General features: G+C 37.0%; 1 protein-coding gene across 1 annotated transcript in view; it reads right to left on the reverse strand.

The window, feature by feature from the left end:
* Positions 1-205: 205 nt before the first annotated feature.
* Positions 206-16,480, reverse strand: part of LOC149811325 (Amidase family protein) — a 37,562-nt gene continuing 21,287 nt past the window's right edge. The window contains exons 10-12 of the mRNA XM_089993087.1: positions 1,718-1,942; positions 1,359-1,592; positions 206-660 (exon numbers count right to left, since the gene is read on the reverse strand). Coding sequence (XP_089849213.1) covers positions 544-660; positions 1,359-1,592; positions 1,718-1,942 — 576 coding nt within the window. The 3' untranslated portion in view covers positions 206-543. The remainder of the gene's footprint in view (positions 661-1,358; positions 1,593-1,717; positions 1,943-16,480) is intronic.

Here is a 16,480-nt window from a genome sequence, read left to right on the forward strand (position 1 = left end):
ACCACAACCCGATCACCTTTGAGTAACTTTAGATAAAAAATGTGAGGGATGAGTTACAAGAGAATGAAAGAGATTATTATCTCACGAAAGAATCCTAGTATACATAAGCTCTGGTTCAATGATAAATAATAAATGTCAAATGGTCACAAATAAATATGTATCAGTTATATCCAATGGCTAGTGGCTAATATCCCAAAACAACTAACAAAATTAAGTATCCAATGTATATATAACAGCTAGCTCATTTAAGTGTTTAGCGGTCAACAATCAATTCCTCCAACACCCAATTTGGAAAAGTGTAGAAAATGACCATGGGCTTAGCCTAGATAGCTGGCTTGGTCAAAATCAAATAAAGAGTTTCAGCAAGGTGAATGTATAATTTTGATATATAAATCCAACAGAAAATGCATATGCTTTGCAAAATAATTGCTGATTCCATGCAGGTCGCCCATCAAATAGTAAACATCTTGGCTACAACGATCCATCTTAACAACAAAATTATCAACGGTTGCCTCGAATATCCAATGACTGCCATAACATAAATCAATCTATCCATCTATTGCTGGGCTTGGAGATATCGCCTGGCCCAAGATTGTCAATAGGTGGGCGTTGTTTGTGGTGATCTGTGGCCGATTGGTACGCCATTGCCAAGGCCAAGGCCTGCAAGCAGAAGATATTGGAATGTTCATTATAAGCATCACCACCAACTGGGATCAAATATCAAGCAGCAAGTAAAGGTGTTATCATTGTGCAGCAATTACGATGAATATACAGAATAATCGAAAAGAAAACAAGAAATAACACAGATTTACGTGGTTCGGCAATGCGCCTACATCCACAGGACTGAGCGGCGGTATTTTCACTATATTCAAATTAGAGTTACATCATATGTATTTATACTAACCCTAGGTGTATGGACGTATTTAAGAAAATTTACAAAAATACCCCCATACCATACTGCGGGGTGTTGCCACCGCACCCCCAACTAATCAGCGTCCCCACTAAAGTAAAACACACAAGGCAGATGCCGTCGCTCGCTCCGCCGCTTGCCACCATATATACTCATCAGATATGAGCCACATACTCCAACATAAGGAAATGAGGAAAAACTTCAGCATGGTTAGACGGGGAAATAAAGGATATAAAGAGAAGTTGCCTAAACAAAAATCAAGCAAACATAGAATTCTGGAACTGTTTGATAACAAGAGATTCAGAGATAGCTATAGAATTTCTGGTTAGGTGGAGCAACTGATGGGCGTTGTTGTCAAATCCATTAGCAACCTTTTATTCAAGAATACCAACCAGAGCATATGCTTGCAAAACCAATCAATAGTTTGGACCTTGGATTGAAAGCTTACCACAGAATCATGATTAGGTGGTGCATAGATGCCAGTTGTGATTGTAGTTCGGCGTCGAGTACCACTCTTTGGTGGGTCAGTAATATTCTTGAATCCAGTTGGGACAACCACAACTGGCATTCCCACAAGGTTGCCCAGACAAACTTTCTCCCAGTCTGTAGCATTTCCTATGAATGCATCAACTGTAAAGCTCTTCTGAACCTCCTGAATCAACCTACCACGTGCTCGTTGTGCCTGGAAACATATCACATTATTCAATTAAACAGTGAACACTTTAGATGTCTAACCTGTAAGATTAAAACAAAAAAGGCCATCTTTTATTAAAGACTAAGATCCTAGTCGTATAGATAAAAATGTACCTGCAAGTAGTCGACAGCAGGTATTAAACGTGCACGACGCAGTTCCATGGGCCACTCGTCTTGAGCTTCATACTTTCTGTCCTCTCGCACACGTTGCCACTCATCAAAGTGACTTAACATATCAACATCCATAGTGATATTCAGGATGGACTGCACAGATTCCACCGTGTAATTTAGTTTGAAAGGAACTACAGTGACACCTTTTGAAGCAAGAACATGAACCACCTGCATTTGCACAAAGTCATTAAGATGCAAGCAGCAGATATAACCATCAAAGCAACTTGAGGGTGGAGATGAAAATATGAATTGTGCATCACTTGGTAGAAAATATAAGGTAGGCAATGTGTACAAGTAATCACATAACAACAGAGTTCACCTGTTAGTATTTCAGTAATTATTGCAGAGCAGTCGAATGCTAGTGACCTAGACCTTCATAGAGTTAAAATGTATACACTTATAATATGTATATATACAATATATATGCATGTATCTATATGTATACATACTTAAGTATGTATACATCAGTGTTGTGAAAAGCGTTGAGGCGTAGCGAGGCGCTCCACCAAAATCTGAGGCGAGGCGTAAAGCGTAACCCTCAAAAAAAAATTAAACTTAAAAAAACTATAAAAAATATCTAAAATTATAAATAAATAAAAAATTCTTTATTGATGAAGCAACCAACAAGAAATAAGAAATCTCATTAATATTAAAATCTGATAAGTGAAAATCAATATTAAAAGTATCTCATGTCATTAATATTGTGATCTATGAAGAAAATTCAGGTCATCAGACAACACCTTAGAATGATTTTCATTCAAACAATAAATAACATCCAAACGTGATCTCAATGTCCAAACGAATATTCTAAATCTTAAAGACCATTTAGATGATCCTGTATAAGGAGGAAAGAGGATAAAGACATAGCAAGATATAATTTAATGCAACAAGAGAACATCCAATGAACAGATTTTTGTTTTTTTCAACAAGGGAACATCCAATGAAAATAAAATGCTAATACAAATACAGCAAGGGAACAGAAAGTAGAACAATACAACAATCTACTGTGTGCATGCTAATAAAAACCATTCATTATAAATGAAATGCAAAGGACACCCATTTCAACAATATAAAAACAAAACAGGAAACAAAAAAAGAAACCAGCTAAGGTTTTTCAACCGACACTATATGGGATGCTGTTCATCGCATGGATGAATGGCATCAGGTTGACCTCTACCATTGGAAGTAGAGATCACGCGTGGGCTGCAAAATCCATCAAATGCTGCAACAAATGGTCTGCAAGAACTCACGCGTCGGCTAGGCCCGCTAAAAGCATCCACGCTCATCTAAAGGAGATGGGACTCTGCACTAGACGTGCCTGTGATAGCACGCTAACAACACAACAATTGCAGAGTCGTTGATTTTCGCAGACACACTCGTTGAAAGGAGGGAAGAGCATCAACGATTGAGAGAGAGAGGGGAAAGAGCACACCTGACCTCTGAGAGAGGGAGAGCGAGCCGGCTCAGTGGTGGCAACGTGGGCAGGTGAGGAGATGGAAGCGCGAGCAGGAGAGGAGAGGGAAGCGCGAGCAGGAGAGGAGCCAGAGATCGAGCAGGAGAAGTTGGAGCGTGAAAATGCTTTTTTACTAACCTAATCAATTAAAACTATGTGAAAACCCCTAATTTTTGGTCAAATGGGGGCTTTGACCCTCATTTGACCAAAAAATTAGAGGCGTATACACCTCGCCCCGAGGCGTGCGCCTCGCGCGTATGAGGCGCACGCCTCGATCCTTTTGTGCTTTATATGTGCGCCTCAAGGCATAAAGCCCCTCGCCTTGAGGCGAGGCACACTTTTTTCACCTTGAGGTGCGTTTTTAATAACACTGGTATACATATTTGTATATGTATATACGTATGAGTATACATATATATTATATATGTAAATATTGTAACAAATTGTAACTATTTGACGTAAATATTTTCCTCTTTTTTCTTTTTGTTTTTTAGTTAGGTCCTTTTTGAACTAGTTAACATAGAGTTGACTAATCAAATAGAGCTGGATCAGTCCCAACAGCTCTATTTGTAATTGTTGGACTGCTCCAACAGTTCTATTTGAGACTACCACTTGGGTATAAATAGGAGCAGTTAGAACAGTCCCAACAGCTCTATTTGTAATTGTTGGACTGTTCCAACAGTTCTATTTGAAACTACCATTTGCGTATAAATAGGAGTGAACCCCCTCATTATTTGTAATGCATTTCTTTGCATTTTGGTGATTAATAAAATATATTTTTATATTCTTTAGTTAGGTTCTTTTTGGACTAGTCAACATAGAGTTGACTAATCAAATCTCTATTTGTAATTGTTGGACTGTTCCATCAGTTCTATTTGAGACTTACCTCTTGCATATAAATAGGAGTGAACCCCCTCATTATTTGTAATGCATTTCTTTGCATTTTGGTGATTAATAAAATATATTTTTATATTCTTTGTTGTGGAGAACCCTTTTTTTGTGTTTTTGTAAGTGTGTCCTTAGTGACACTTTTGTGCTTGTCCATTTGATTTATTGGTGAACATTTTGGTTCGTAATTAGAGGATCATATTTCCTCACATGGTATCAAAGCAAGGTGTTCTTTGAGATTGAAGAAAGTTTGTTGGCTCGTGAAATCGTGTCTCTCTCATGTCCGTGTTGGTGGTTGCAACACAAGCTTGCTTTATTCTTCGTGAATCATTTCAAGTGTTCGTATGATCAAGTTGTGCTCTCTTGAAGGTTGATTTGTTCGTTGTGCTCGTTGATCTACTAAAAGTTTGTGAAAGTGGTGCTTGTACTTTTTATGCTCTCTCTCTCTCTCACCCTTGTAAAAATGGATGACAAATAAAGTGTCACCATCATGCCCATGAAACTCAACGATACCAGTTATGTTATGTGGTCTTCAATTATAAAACATCACATTTGGGAAAAAGAGCTGTGGGGATTAATGGATAGTTTTGATCCGGAACCTAAACTAATTCTTACTAAGGTGAAGAACGAGAAAGAAGTCGCTCTTTTCAATGTGGAAAAAACTAAAGTTATAGCTAATTATGAAAAAAAGTAAAAAGAGTGGAGAGTAGGATATGACAAGATTATGTCTTGGCTTATCAATGGAGTTGACATCAAAAAGTGCTCTAGCCTTGCGAAATTCGAGCATGCCAACATTGCTTGAGAATACCTCAAGAACATGTATTCCCTTAATGATATTGCACATGTGTGCAATTTATAAGACAAAGTTTGAATTATGACTCAATACAACAAAAGTATTAGAAAATACTATAATAAGTTATCCAAACTATGTGAAGAAATGACCTTACTTGAACCAAAGTGGCATTCTCCCGAAGATATTGAGCTCCGCCAAAAGCAAATAAATGTAGAACATTTTTACCAATTTGTAAATGGTTTAAGGCCAGAATTTGAGTCTAATAAATCAGCTCTTTTGCATAGAGGCAAAGTTTCCTTTATTGTTGAGTTGATACAATAGAGGAACTAAGCATGATAGATAATAGGTTGAAGAAAATCTCTTAAGAATAATGAAGAATCCGTGTTGGCCGTCTCTAGGCTCAAATCTTATGCGCGTACTTATAGGCCACCTCACTTTGAGAAACAGACAAATGACTATGACAAAAAAAAAATCATTCATCATTATTGTCATGAACCAGAGCACATTAAAATTGTGTCCCAAGCTAAGAAGAGATGAAAAATACTATACGAAGAAGAAAGCAGCTACAGTTCAAACACCTCAAGAGACTAAGGGCGATGATACCTCTCAAGATAAATCCATTGGAATAGCTAAATCCTTATCTCAAGTGGTGGAAGCTCTTCAACCTCTTCTTAGAGGATCTTCTTCTTCAATTGGAGATGTGGTCTCATCCGACACCAACCTTGGTAAATTTCATTGGCTTATTGATTCTAGTGCATCTTTTTACATGATCCCAAATCATGATATTTTATATGAATGTCGTAACAACTCAAGTCAAATGTTTTCACTACCGATGATACATATCTTGAAATCAAAGGAATATGAAATTTTGAGAAAAATCTTTCAAATACAAAATAAAAATTTATTTAAAAAATTAGATACATTTTCAAATTAAATTTAAATCTTCTATTTGTCTCCCAACTATCTGATTATGGTTGTAATATCTCCTCTTCAAATAAATGTTGGGTACAAGATCGCCAGTCAGAGAAATTGATCGGGCAAGGCCATAGAGAAGGAGGTCTCTACTATATGGATTTTTTGGAGATACCCAAAGATACATTTTGTTGTAATGTCCAAAAATTGGATTTAAATTATGACATAGAAGATTAGGACATCTTAATGTATCCAAAATTCAATATTTTTCAAGATTGAAATTTTTTTGCAATACTAATGACTTTACTTGTAAAGATTGTGATCTTAGAAAAATGTTGAGATTACCATTTAATGATAGAACTTTTATTTCTTCTAGACCACTTGAGTTAGTTCATTTGGATGTTTGGGGTCCTGCACCAATTATGTCTAAAAGTGAATATGCATATTATGTTATATTTGTGAATGATTTCACTAGATATACTTGGATTTACATCCTTAAACATAAATATAAAGTTTTTTCTCACTTTAAAATTTTTTATAAGTTAGTTAAAAATAGATTTAATAATGATATTTCTATATTTCACACTGATTCAAAGAGAGAATTTTTGTCCAATAAATTTAAAAATTATCTCAACTTACATGGCATCACACATCAAACATTTTGCCCACACACACCACAAAAAAATGACTTAACTGAAAGAAAACATAGCATATTGTAGAAACTTCAAGAATTTTACTTATTGCTAGTCATGTACCTAAGGTGTTTTGGGCAGAAGCTGTTTTGATTGTTGTCTATCTTATAAATAGAATGTCATCTTCTTCTTTGAAAAATATTTCACTAGTTAAATTTTTTTTTAAACTCACTCTTGATTCTTGTGCTTTTTTGGTTATGCCGACAACCAAAAAAGATATAGGTGCTATGACTCGTACTAAAAAACTATATATTTCAAGAAATGTAACTTTTTTAGAAAAGGATTTTTTTTATAAGTACCAATCTAAGTGTTGACTATTCTTTTTTGCTTGATCTTGTTTCAAAACAAGATATTTATGATTGTGATTGTGAGTATGATTTTGAGAATGTTAATGAATCAAGAGATAGTGAACCTCTTGATGAACTATCCCATGATGATTAAACTTGTATATAATATTCTAGATGGGGAAACCAAAACCCTCTAATGTGCACTTGAGAAATTTTCTTTGAACATGAAGATGAAACTGCAAACTAGGAGATCATTTAGAATATCAAAACCTCCATCAAAATTTGTATTATATGACTCTTTCTCCTCGAAATACTAAGCATGCATAACCTTGATCCATTCTTATGTAGAACCGTTATCTTATGCTCAGGCCAAAGAAATTTTTGAATGGGTTAAAATGATGAGAATAAAATTAGAAGCATTAGAGAAGGATCAAACTTGGACTACTGAAAACCTTCTACAAGGAAAAAAAAAACATAGATTGTAGGTGGGGTATATAAAATAAAAACCAAAAGCAATGGAACCTTTGAGAGATACAAAGCTAGACTAGTTGCCAAAGGGTGCTTGCAAGAGTATGACATAGATTATGAAAAAACCTTTGATCTTATTGCCTGTATGACCACTGTTAAAACCAAAGTTACTGAAAGCGCCTAGGTAAGTGGGGAAGCACGCTTTCCCAAAGTGCGCTTCGGAAGCGCGAAACGTCGCGCTTCCCCCATTTTTTCAATTTTTTGTTTGTATTTTTTTTCGCTTCCAAGGTTGCTTTCGAGATCATTCCTTATTCGCTCCTAAGTGGTCCCACGCTTTCCGCTTCCTAAAATTTTGAAAGTGCCTCACTTCCCGCTTCCCGTATCGCTTCCTGCTTCCCGTATCGCTTCCCGCTCCCGCTTCCTCAACTGGCAACCATGGTTAAAACACTCATTGCAGTTGCTTCACTTAAGAACTGGTCTATATATCAAATAGACGTTAAGAATGCATTCCTCAATGAAAATCTTATGGAAGAAGTGTACATGAAGGCACCCCCAGGTATGGGCATCCCTAAAGGAAAGACTCTTAGTTTACAAAAGACTTTATATGGTTTGAAACAAGCTCCCAAAGCTTGGCATAATAAATTTAGTAGAGTTATGCTTGACATTAGTTTTAAATCTTGTTTGACTGACACTGCTTTGTTTGTTAAAGATTATGATGCATGTACTGTCATTTTACTCCTCTATGTCGACGATATGATCATTATTATATGCGACAAACAGAGAGTTTAAAATATTAAAAGTATTCTTAAAACCAATTTTGAAATGACTGATTTAGGTTTTTTTAAGATACTTTCTACGTACAAAGGTTGTCTATTCTCATAGAGGGTATCTATTATCTCAGTCTAAGTTTGCTTCAGATATTGTTCTCAAGTTTGGTATCACGGATGACAATAGGGTTGATACTCTAGAAATGATGAATGCCAAAATGAAAATTGATGATGGGGAGTCTCTTGATGATCCAAAACCTTATCGACAACTTATTGGAGCCTTTTTTTATTTGTCAATTACTAGACCTGATATAGCACACGTTGTAAACACAACTGATCATGCATAATTTTTATGCATATTATATACATTTTATGTGTATGATTAATTGCGAAAAGAGATCAATAATCCTCGTTTATCGATTTTTGGCAGTGCACCTTCTATTTTTCAAATAAGAGGAAAAAATGATTAAAGTGAGCCACTTGAGTGTTTTTGAGAATTCTAATTTTTACTAACCGTGTTTTTATAAATAGTTTTTTTATAGGTCTTTTGAAATTATTGAGGTTTTAGGGGTATTTTAAAAATTTTCTTAAACACACCCAAAACCTAATTTTCATTATAAATAATAGTTAATTAGAAGAGGGGGGCGTTTTCTCTTGAGAAACACGCCAGCCCCTCTCCCTCTTCTCTCTCTTCCCTCTCTCTCTCTACCGCCAGTTCTCCCCTATTTTCTCCTCTTCTTTCTTCTATTTTGTCTTTTCTTCTTTCTCGTCTCTCACCGGCATCCTCTTTTTGTTCATCGAAGCACGCACGCTACCTCGAAGAACGACCACTTCTTCTCTCAACCCCTCCGTCGAAAGTAGCCTAGGTAAGTTTCTTCTCCTCTGCCTCGTTACTTTTCTGCATATTATAGGTTTTCTTTAGTTTGGCATGCATAGATTTCATCTTGCAATTATTGCATCTAGGGTAGTTTGATTCTTGTTTTATTTTCTGCTTGTAGATTAGGACTAAATCGAATTCATTGCATTGTTGGTTTTTGTTCTAGTTGATATCCTGTTTTTAGAGGATATGCAGCAACTATTATTTCAAAGGCCTGCAAACAAACCTGCGTGATCAGCATATTCACGCAGGTCTGCTTGGATCTGCAAGCGCCAATAAAATCAAAAGTTGCGTGCTCCAGCATTTTCACGCAGGTTTTGATCATATTTGTTCTAAGATATTTTTTTTATCAGATCTGATCCTTGTGAGATCATATCCGATTGGCGTAGATTTGCATAACTCGGCCCATGCCGTGTGGAACTCGTAGAACCGATCTGCGAAAATTTTCTTAGTGGGTGCAGGTTCAGCATTTGACCAGATCTTGCTGACTTGCATGTTCAGCCGATCACGTACATGAGTGTGATGTACATGTGCTGAGTCGTTTGGCCAGCGGTATCACGCAAGCTGATCAGATCACGCAGTCTGATTTGTGCATACGGTCCAGCGTGATTCTCTGATCACATGTGTTAGCCTGATCATGTTGTATTGCGTGCACTGTGGTTCAAGTAGATCAACGTGATCTGCAAGCATTGATCGGCCAGTCGTCAGCATACACGCAGACCAGTAGGACGTGCTGGTGATGATTTGGTAACCATCAGGATGGACATGACCAAGCTTGCTCATAAATAAATTTATTTGTTTAATTTTTCGGTCACTTTGCTGGCAGATCAACATGATCATGCCTCTCAGCAGATCACGTTGCTGAACTGATTGCACAGTCTGGCAGACCAGCGTGAGCATCACGCTGTTGGACCAAATCACAAGTTCCAGCGTGATCACGTCTTTCAGCTGATCTTGCAGTATGGTGTTATCAAGTCTGCATGATTGTTTTTACGCCCTCTGAGTTAATTCATATTATTCAGTCTTTTTAGGGTAGCATTGCATTGCATTGCATGATATGATAGGTTCTAATTGCGTTAGATAGTAACATAGTTAAATTCTTTTTGCAGTATTGTAGATTTGATTATTTTTATTTTTGCAAACTAACATTCGTTATATTGGGAAGCCCAGTTGTACGTGTGTTTTTGTTTTGCGTGTTTAGTGTATCTTGTAGGTGAATTCACGTGTGCGAAGGAAGTGTCATCGCTAGGGTTGTGCCCGTGCGAAGCAAGAAGAGCTAGTCCGTGAAAGAAAGAACCCTGCAAAGTTTTGCTTTTCTTTATTTTTTTAAGGCCACAGGACATTTAATTTATTAGAATATGGATCGGATATGGATCCAGTAGAGGATCCATATCATCCCCAGCTATTGACGTGTATGTTTTATATTCTAATGTAATATGTATTACTAATACAGGGCAGTTTCATCCATGTAAAAGTATTGTAACCCTATTAAGCTTAATGATGAATTAGTGCAGCCATTAAGAAAATAGAGAGGTTGCCGATTCCCCCCAAAAAGGCTCTGTTCTCCCTCCTTACTCCTTTCTTGGTTTCTTCAACAAAACACACCAACCCATTGGCAGTTTTATCATGGTATCAGAGCGGCGGCATTTCTGGGCGTAAAAAGATCTTCCTCAGGGATGTGAAAAGCCGAGTTCTCCTCATCATCATTAGGCCACGTGAATAAGGTTGCGATCTGTCACCTGACGTCTTCTCCTTCCTCTTCTATCTTCGTCTGCTACACGATCTGTCCCCTAACGCTTTCTCTTTTCCCTTCAATCTTCCTAAAAAGATCTTCCTCTGCAAAAAGGTTAGCTATCCATATCGCAGATCTGAAACACATTCAGATCTGTTGCGTGTGTTCAACTAATCTGAAATAAATTCAGATCAACTCTCGTTAGCCGTCGTTTTCCTATCTTCAGATCTATTGCACCCATAAAACTATATATATATATATATATATATATATATATATATATATATATGTCTGTCGTCCTCTCTTCAGATCTGCTGCAACTATAAAACACAATATATATTTTTTTTGTTTCTGTCTTAGTCTTTTAACCCTATAATAAGTTTCATGTCTCTGCGTCTTTAGGTCTCATACACTCCTGTTTTTCTTCCCTATTTACCAGCAACTGAATCTCCGTTATTCTTCACCAGCCGACCTTGACGTGTCATCTCACGTCTTCTTCTTTATTCCGGTCCTATTTTCAATCTGAAATCAGTTACGCAATCTTGCTTCATTGATTCGATTTCAGTTTTTTTTTTTAAGTCATTATCCTTGTTCTTAATTCATCTTAACTTTAAATATAAAATTTCCAAGGTCTGTAAATGGACGCTTCTGCCAATTCTAGTTTTTCTTCTAATTTTCTGGGGTAACTAGTCTCTGAAAAATTAAATACAAACAACTATCTGACTTGAAAAAAGCAGATTACTCCTTTCGTTCGAAGTCAAGATCTTTCAGGTCACTTGGATGGCTCAACTGCAGTGCCTTCAGAGTTCATCACACAAGAAGCAAAAGAGGAAGGAGGATTGCCAAACATCATTCGCAACCCTGTATTTGTTGCTTGGATGAAGCGTGATCAGGCTCTCATCGCGTATATCACTTTCACATTGTCACAATAAGTATTAGTTTTTATTCCTGATGATTGCACAACTAAAGTATTTTGGGAGACTCAATCTCAGACCTACTCTCAGATATCAGAGGCTAAGGTGTTATTTCTCAAGCGTGAATTTCAGCTTTTAAAAAAGGGGGCAATGACCATTATTGAGTTTTTAAATCAAGTCAAAAGCATCACAGATCAATTAGCAATTGTCGGTTATCCAGTGTCAGATAAAGAAAAAGTGACACTGAGTGTCCTAGGATCAGAGTATCATGTTCTTGTCACTTCTTTATTGTGTTTGCTTACGTTGCCCAGTTTTGAGGATTTACGTGCTAAACTGTTCCAGTACTAGATGTCTTTGAAAAGTATGCCAGATGCTTCAGCAGGGCAATCATCTACGCATGATGTTCTTGCCATCGTGCATGAGGAGATCCCTTCTATAGAAGGGGGGCGCGGAGAGGCAAAGGAGCACAAATCCAGGGTGGACGTGGGTTGCTACCTATGCCAAATTTCACTGTCGGCATTTCAAAGAGTGTCCCCACATGCTACCAGTGCAACAAACGTGATCATATCAAAGCTAACTGCTGGTTTAACCCCCAAAATCGTAATAGAATACAAAACAATAGAAATGTTGCTACATCATGAACTGCGGGTACCTTTTGGGTCAGTGATGATGCCAATGATCTTCTCTTGTCTGCTATGGTCAACTTGAACATGAAACAAAATGATGATGGAATATGGTATGTAGACTCTGGGGCAGCAGCTCATGTCACTGGCAATGCAGGTAAGTTCTCTACTTTGACCCCATATTTTGGTAAATCTAATATTGTAATTGGAGATGGGACTCACCACCCTATTTCAAACGTAGGCAACGTCCTCATCTCTTTGTCCGAGTCTTCATCCATTCCTTTATCTAATGTTGTCCATGCATCAAACATAAAGAAAAACATTGTCTATGTTTCTAAGCTTGTTGACTCTACCAATTCATCTGTGGAATTTACTCCTACTTCTGTCTTTGTCAAGGATCTTTAAACGAAGGAGATGTTCGCTAAAGGAGAGCGATGTGGAAACATGTATATCTTCAATGAAGATTCAGCCTCCAGTGTCCTGAAGCACAAGTTTGATCATGTCTCTAAAAGCGTTCTACGTATATCTAAATGTAATAAGCCAGATCTTTGGCATTCTCGTCTTGGTCATTGTAGTCAAGTCTTTATTGAAAAATTAGTGTCCAATGGTTTTCTTTCAGAGTCTGTTTCACCTTTATTGAAGGATAAAATATGTCCCAATTGTCAGGTCTGCAAAAGTCATGTACTTCCTTTTCATCAAATAAATAAAAGAACTTCCATGCCTTTTGAGATAATATGTTCTGTTATTTGGGGCCCAGCCCCCAATCCTTCATCTTCTGAAAGTAAAATATTATATAGCCTTTATTGACAGTTTCTCTCGCTTTACCTGGATATTCTTTATGAAACACAAATAAGAGGTTTTTCTTATTTTTCGTCACTTTCATGCCTACGTTAAAACTCAATTCTCCCAAAATATTCAAATTTTCCAATGTGATGGAGGTGGTGAGTATTTCTCCAAAGAATTTTTAGATTTTCTCCAAGATAATGGGATATATCGTAGAGTTTCTTGCCCGTACACTCCACAGCAAAATGGAATTGCTGAACGTAAACACAGACACATTGTGGAAAGTGCAATGAGTATGATGCATGGTTGTAACTTGACTATTAGTCTTTGGACAAAAGCTTTTCATACTGCCACTCATGTGATAAATCGTCTTCCTATGCCTATTCTTGAAAATCAGTCTCTCTATTATGTTCTCTTTGGTGTACATCCTGGTTATGATGAGTTACGAGTTTTTGGATGCACATGTTATGTACATATCGATAAATCCATGAGAACTAAATTTTAGGACAAAGCCTATATATGCCAATTTGTAGGTTACGCAGATGAACACAAGGGTTACAGGTGCTATGATCATGCCAATAAGAAGATCAGAATCTCCAGAAATGTTGTTTTTGATGAAAATAGTTTTCTGGGGAATAAAGCATATCACAATCGTGAACATATTGACGCAACTACTAATTGGTATGATCCATGGCTCAGTGCTGAACTTATTTCACATGCTGCAGAACATACTACTTTGGCTCCTGAAAGCATACATGATGAGACAGTTTCAGACGAGGTATCAGAAACAAAATGTCTGAGATACAAAGAAAATGTCTATATTAGAAGACCCAGAAAGCAAACAGATGTACCTGCTGGAGAACACAAGGCATTGTCCAATAACAGAGAGACACCAAGAAGATCAGGCAGGATAAGGCACCCTATTGAAAAAATGGGTGAATTATGATAACTTTTCTATGGATTTTCATATCTTTCTATCCAAGATTGAAAAACACGAGGAACCACTTGGTTTTGTCAAGCTATTCAATCTAACAAATGGATTGAAGCGATGAATAAGGATATCGAGGCATTTCATGAGTATCAAACATGAAAGATAGTTGGTCGTCCCCCAGATAAAAATGTTGTTGGCTCAAAATGGGTATATAAAATTAAATATAAACCGGATGGTAGCATTGAACGATACAAGGCATGTCTTGTTGCCAAAGGTTTTACTCAAGAATACAGTCAAGATTATGATGAGACATTCAGCCCAGTGATGAAAATGGGAACTATTCGTATTATACTTGGCCTGGCAATTGAACATGGGTGGACCCTTAGTCAGCTTGATGTTAAAAATGCATTCCTTCATGAGGATTTAAAAGAAGAGGTCTACATGGAGCAGCCTCAAAGTTATGCAGAGGGAGACCCAAAAGAATATGTATGCAAATTAACCAGAGCGTTGTATGGTTTAAAGCAAGCCTTCAGGTCATGGTTTGAAAGCTTCTCCTTAGAGATTCAGAACCACAGTTTCTTTCGTTCCCAAGTAGATCATTCTCTATTTATATACAGGGATGGAACCACTATGGTTTTCTTACTTATATATGTTGATGATATTGTAATCACTGGTAATGCTCCAGACCATATTCAACGAATTAAAGTTTTACTAAGTATGCGGTTCAAGATGAAAGATCTTGGGGAACTGAGATATTTTCTTGGTGTAGAGGTGGACAAAAAGGATGAAAAAATATCATTAACTCAACACAAATACACTCTTAATCTTTTGGCCAAAGCAGGAATGATAGATTGCAAACCTCTGCCTACACCCAGTGTTGTCAATCAAAAGCTCAATATTTGTGATGGTGAGTTATATCCTGATGCAAGCAAGTATCGTAGTTTAGTGGGCATGTTATAATATCTTACTTTTACTAGACCAAACATTGTATATTTTGTAAATCAAGTATCTCAGTTCATGCATGAACCGAAGATTGGTCACATAGATGTCGTCAAACGTATTCTTCGTTACCTAAAAGGCACGGTGGTTGATGAACTCACATATGTACAATCTTCATGGGGGACACCAAAACATGACATATTGGCCTATACAGATGCAGACTGGGCAGGGGGCCCAGATGAGAGGAGGTCTGTTTCAGGATACTGTGTTTTTATTGAAAGAAATCTTGTCTCATGGAGTAGTAGAAAACAGAAGGCTGTGGCAAGATCTAGCACAGAGACAGTATAGATCTATGGCAGCTACCACAACAGAAGTGACCTGGATTAGACATCTACTTACAGAGATGTGAGAGAATATCTCAAGTTCGACTCTTATGTGTGATAATAGAAGTGCTATACAAATTGCGTTCAATCCTGTTCATCACAGTTGCACTAAGCATATTGAGATTGACTAACATTTCATCAGACAAAAGATAGTAGACAAAGAGATTGAACTGGTTTATGTGTCTTCAGAAGACCAAGTCGCTGATATGTTCACAAAAGGTCTCACAAGTAACCGTTTCTGGTATCTGAAGAACAAGTTGCACATGGTTCACTCCCATGCACAACTTGAGGGAGGGTATTAGAATATGGATCAGATGTGGATCCAGTAGAGGATCCATATCATCCACAGCTATTCACGTGTATGTTTTATATTCTAATGTAATATGTATTACTAATACAGAGCAGTTTCATCCATGTAAAAGTATTGTAACCCTATTAAGCTTTAATGATGAATTAGTGCAGCCATTAAGAAAATAGAGAGGCTGCCGATTCCCCAAAAGAAGGCTTTGTTCTCCCTCCTTACTCCTTTCTTGGTTTCTTCAACAAAACACGTCAACCCATTGGCAGATTTATCATAATTGGGTTATAATAATTTTTTATTTCTGCTCGACTATTGCAATAGGGTAGAACATTTTATTTGTTCTTTTATTGAAGGCAATAAAGATTTGTCATTGGGTGGGATACAAAAGGCTTCTAAACTCGTTCCTTATGTTCGACCCGGACTTCACCACTAGTGTGAACCACAATTTTAAGATTTGATGCACAGTTTACATAAACGATTTTCATTAAAAAGTATCTTTTAAAAATACTTTCACGAAAAGTTGCATCAACAACTAGTCAGTTTTAGCACTCTCCTACAAATTTTTTCACATGAGAGTTGTTTTGTATACCATTAAATATCTTAAAAACTCCAATTCTAGAGGCTTGTTTATGTTTTCTTCATCTGCACTAGACTTACTTGCTTATACTGATGCAGATTGGGGAGGTGATCCGAAGAATAAGCATTCAACCACGAGTTTCTATGTTTTTCTAGGTGAATGTCTAATCTTGTGGTGGTACAAAAAGCAACAGGTCTCTCTTTCTTCAACAAAGGTTGAGTATCGAGCCATGACCACTACTACAATAGAAGTGATATGACTGAGAAGATTTTTGGTTGAAATGAAATCCAAATTCAAGAAGCTTCTATGTTGCGACAATAAGAGTATAATATATATAACTAGCAACCACATATTTTACGAAAGAATCAAGTGCATCGGGCTGGATT

Source organism: Nuphar pumila, chromosome 17 (genome assembly GCF_984573655.1).
Source record: "Nuphar pumila chromosome 17, dmNupPumi1.hap1.1, whole genome shotgun sequence".
NCBI classification, from domain to species: domain Eukaryota; kingdom Viridiplantae; phylum Streptophyta; class Magnoliopsida; order Nymphaeales; family Nymphaeaceae; genus Nuphar; species Nuphar pumila.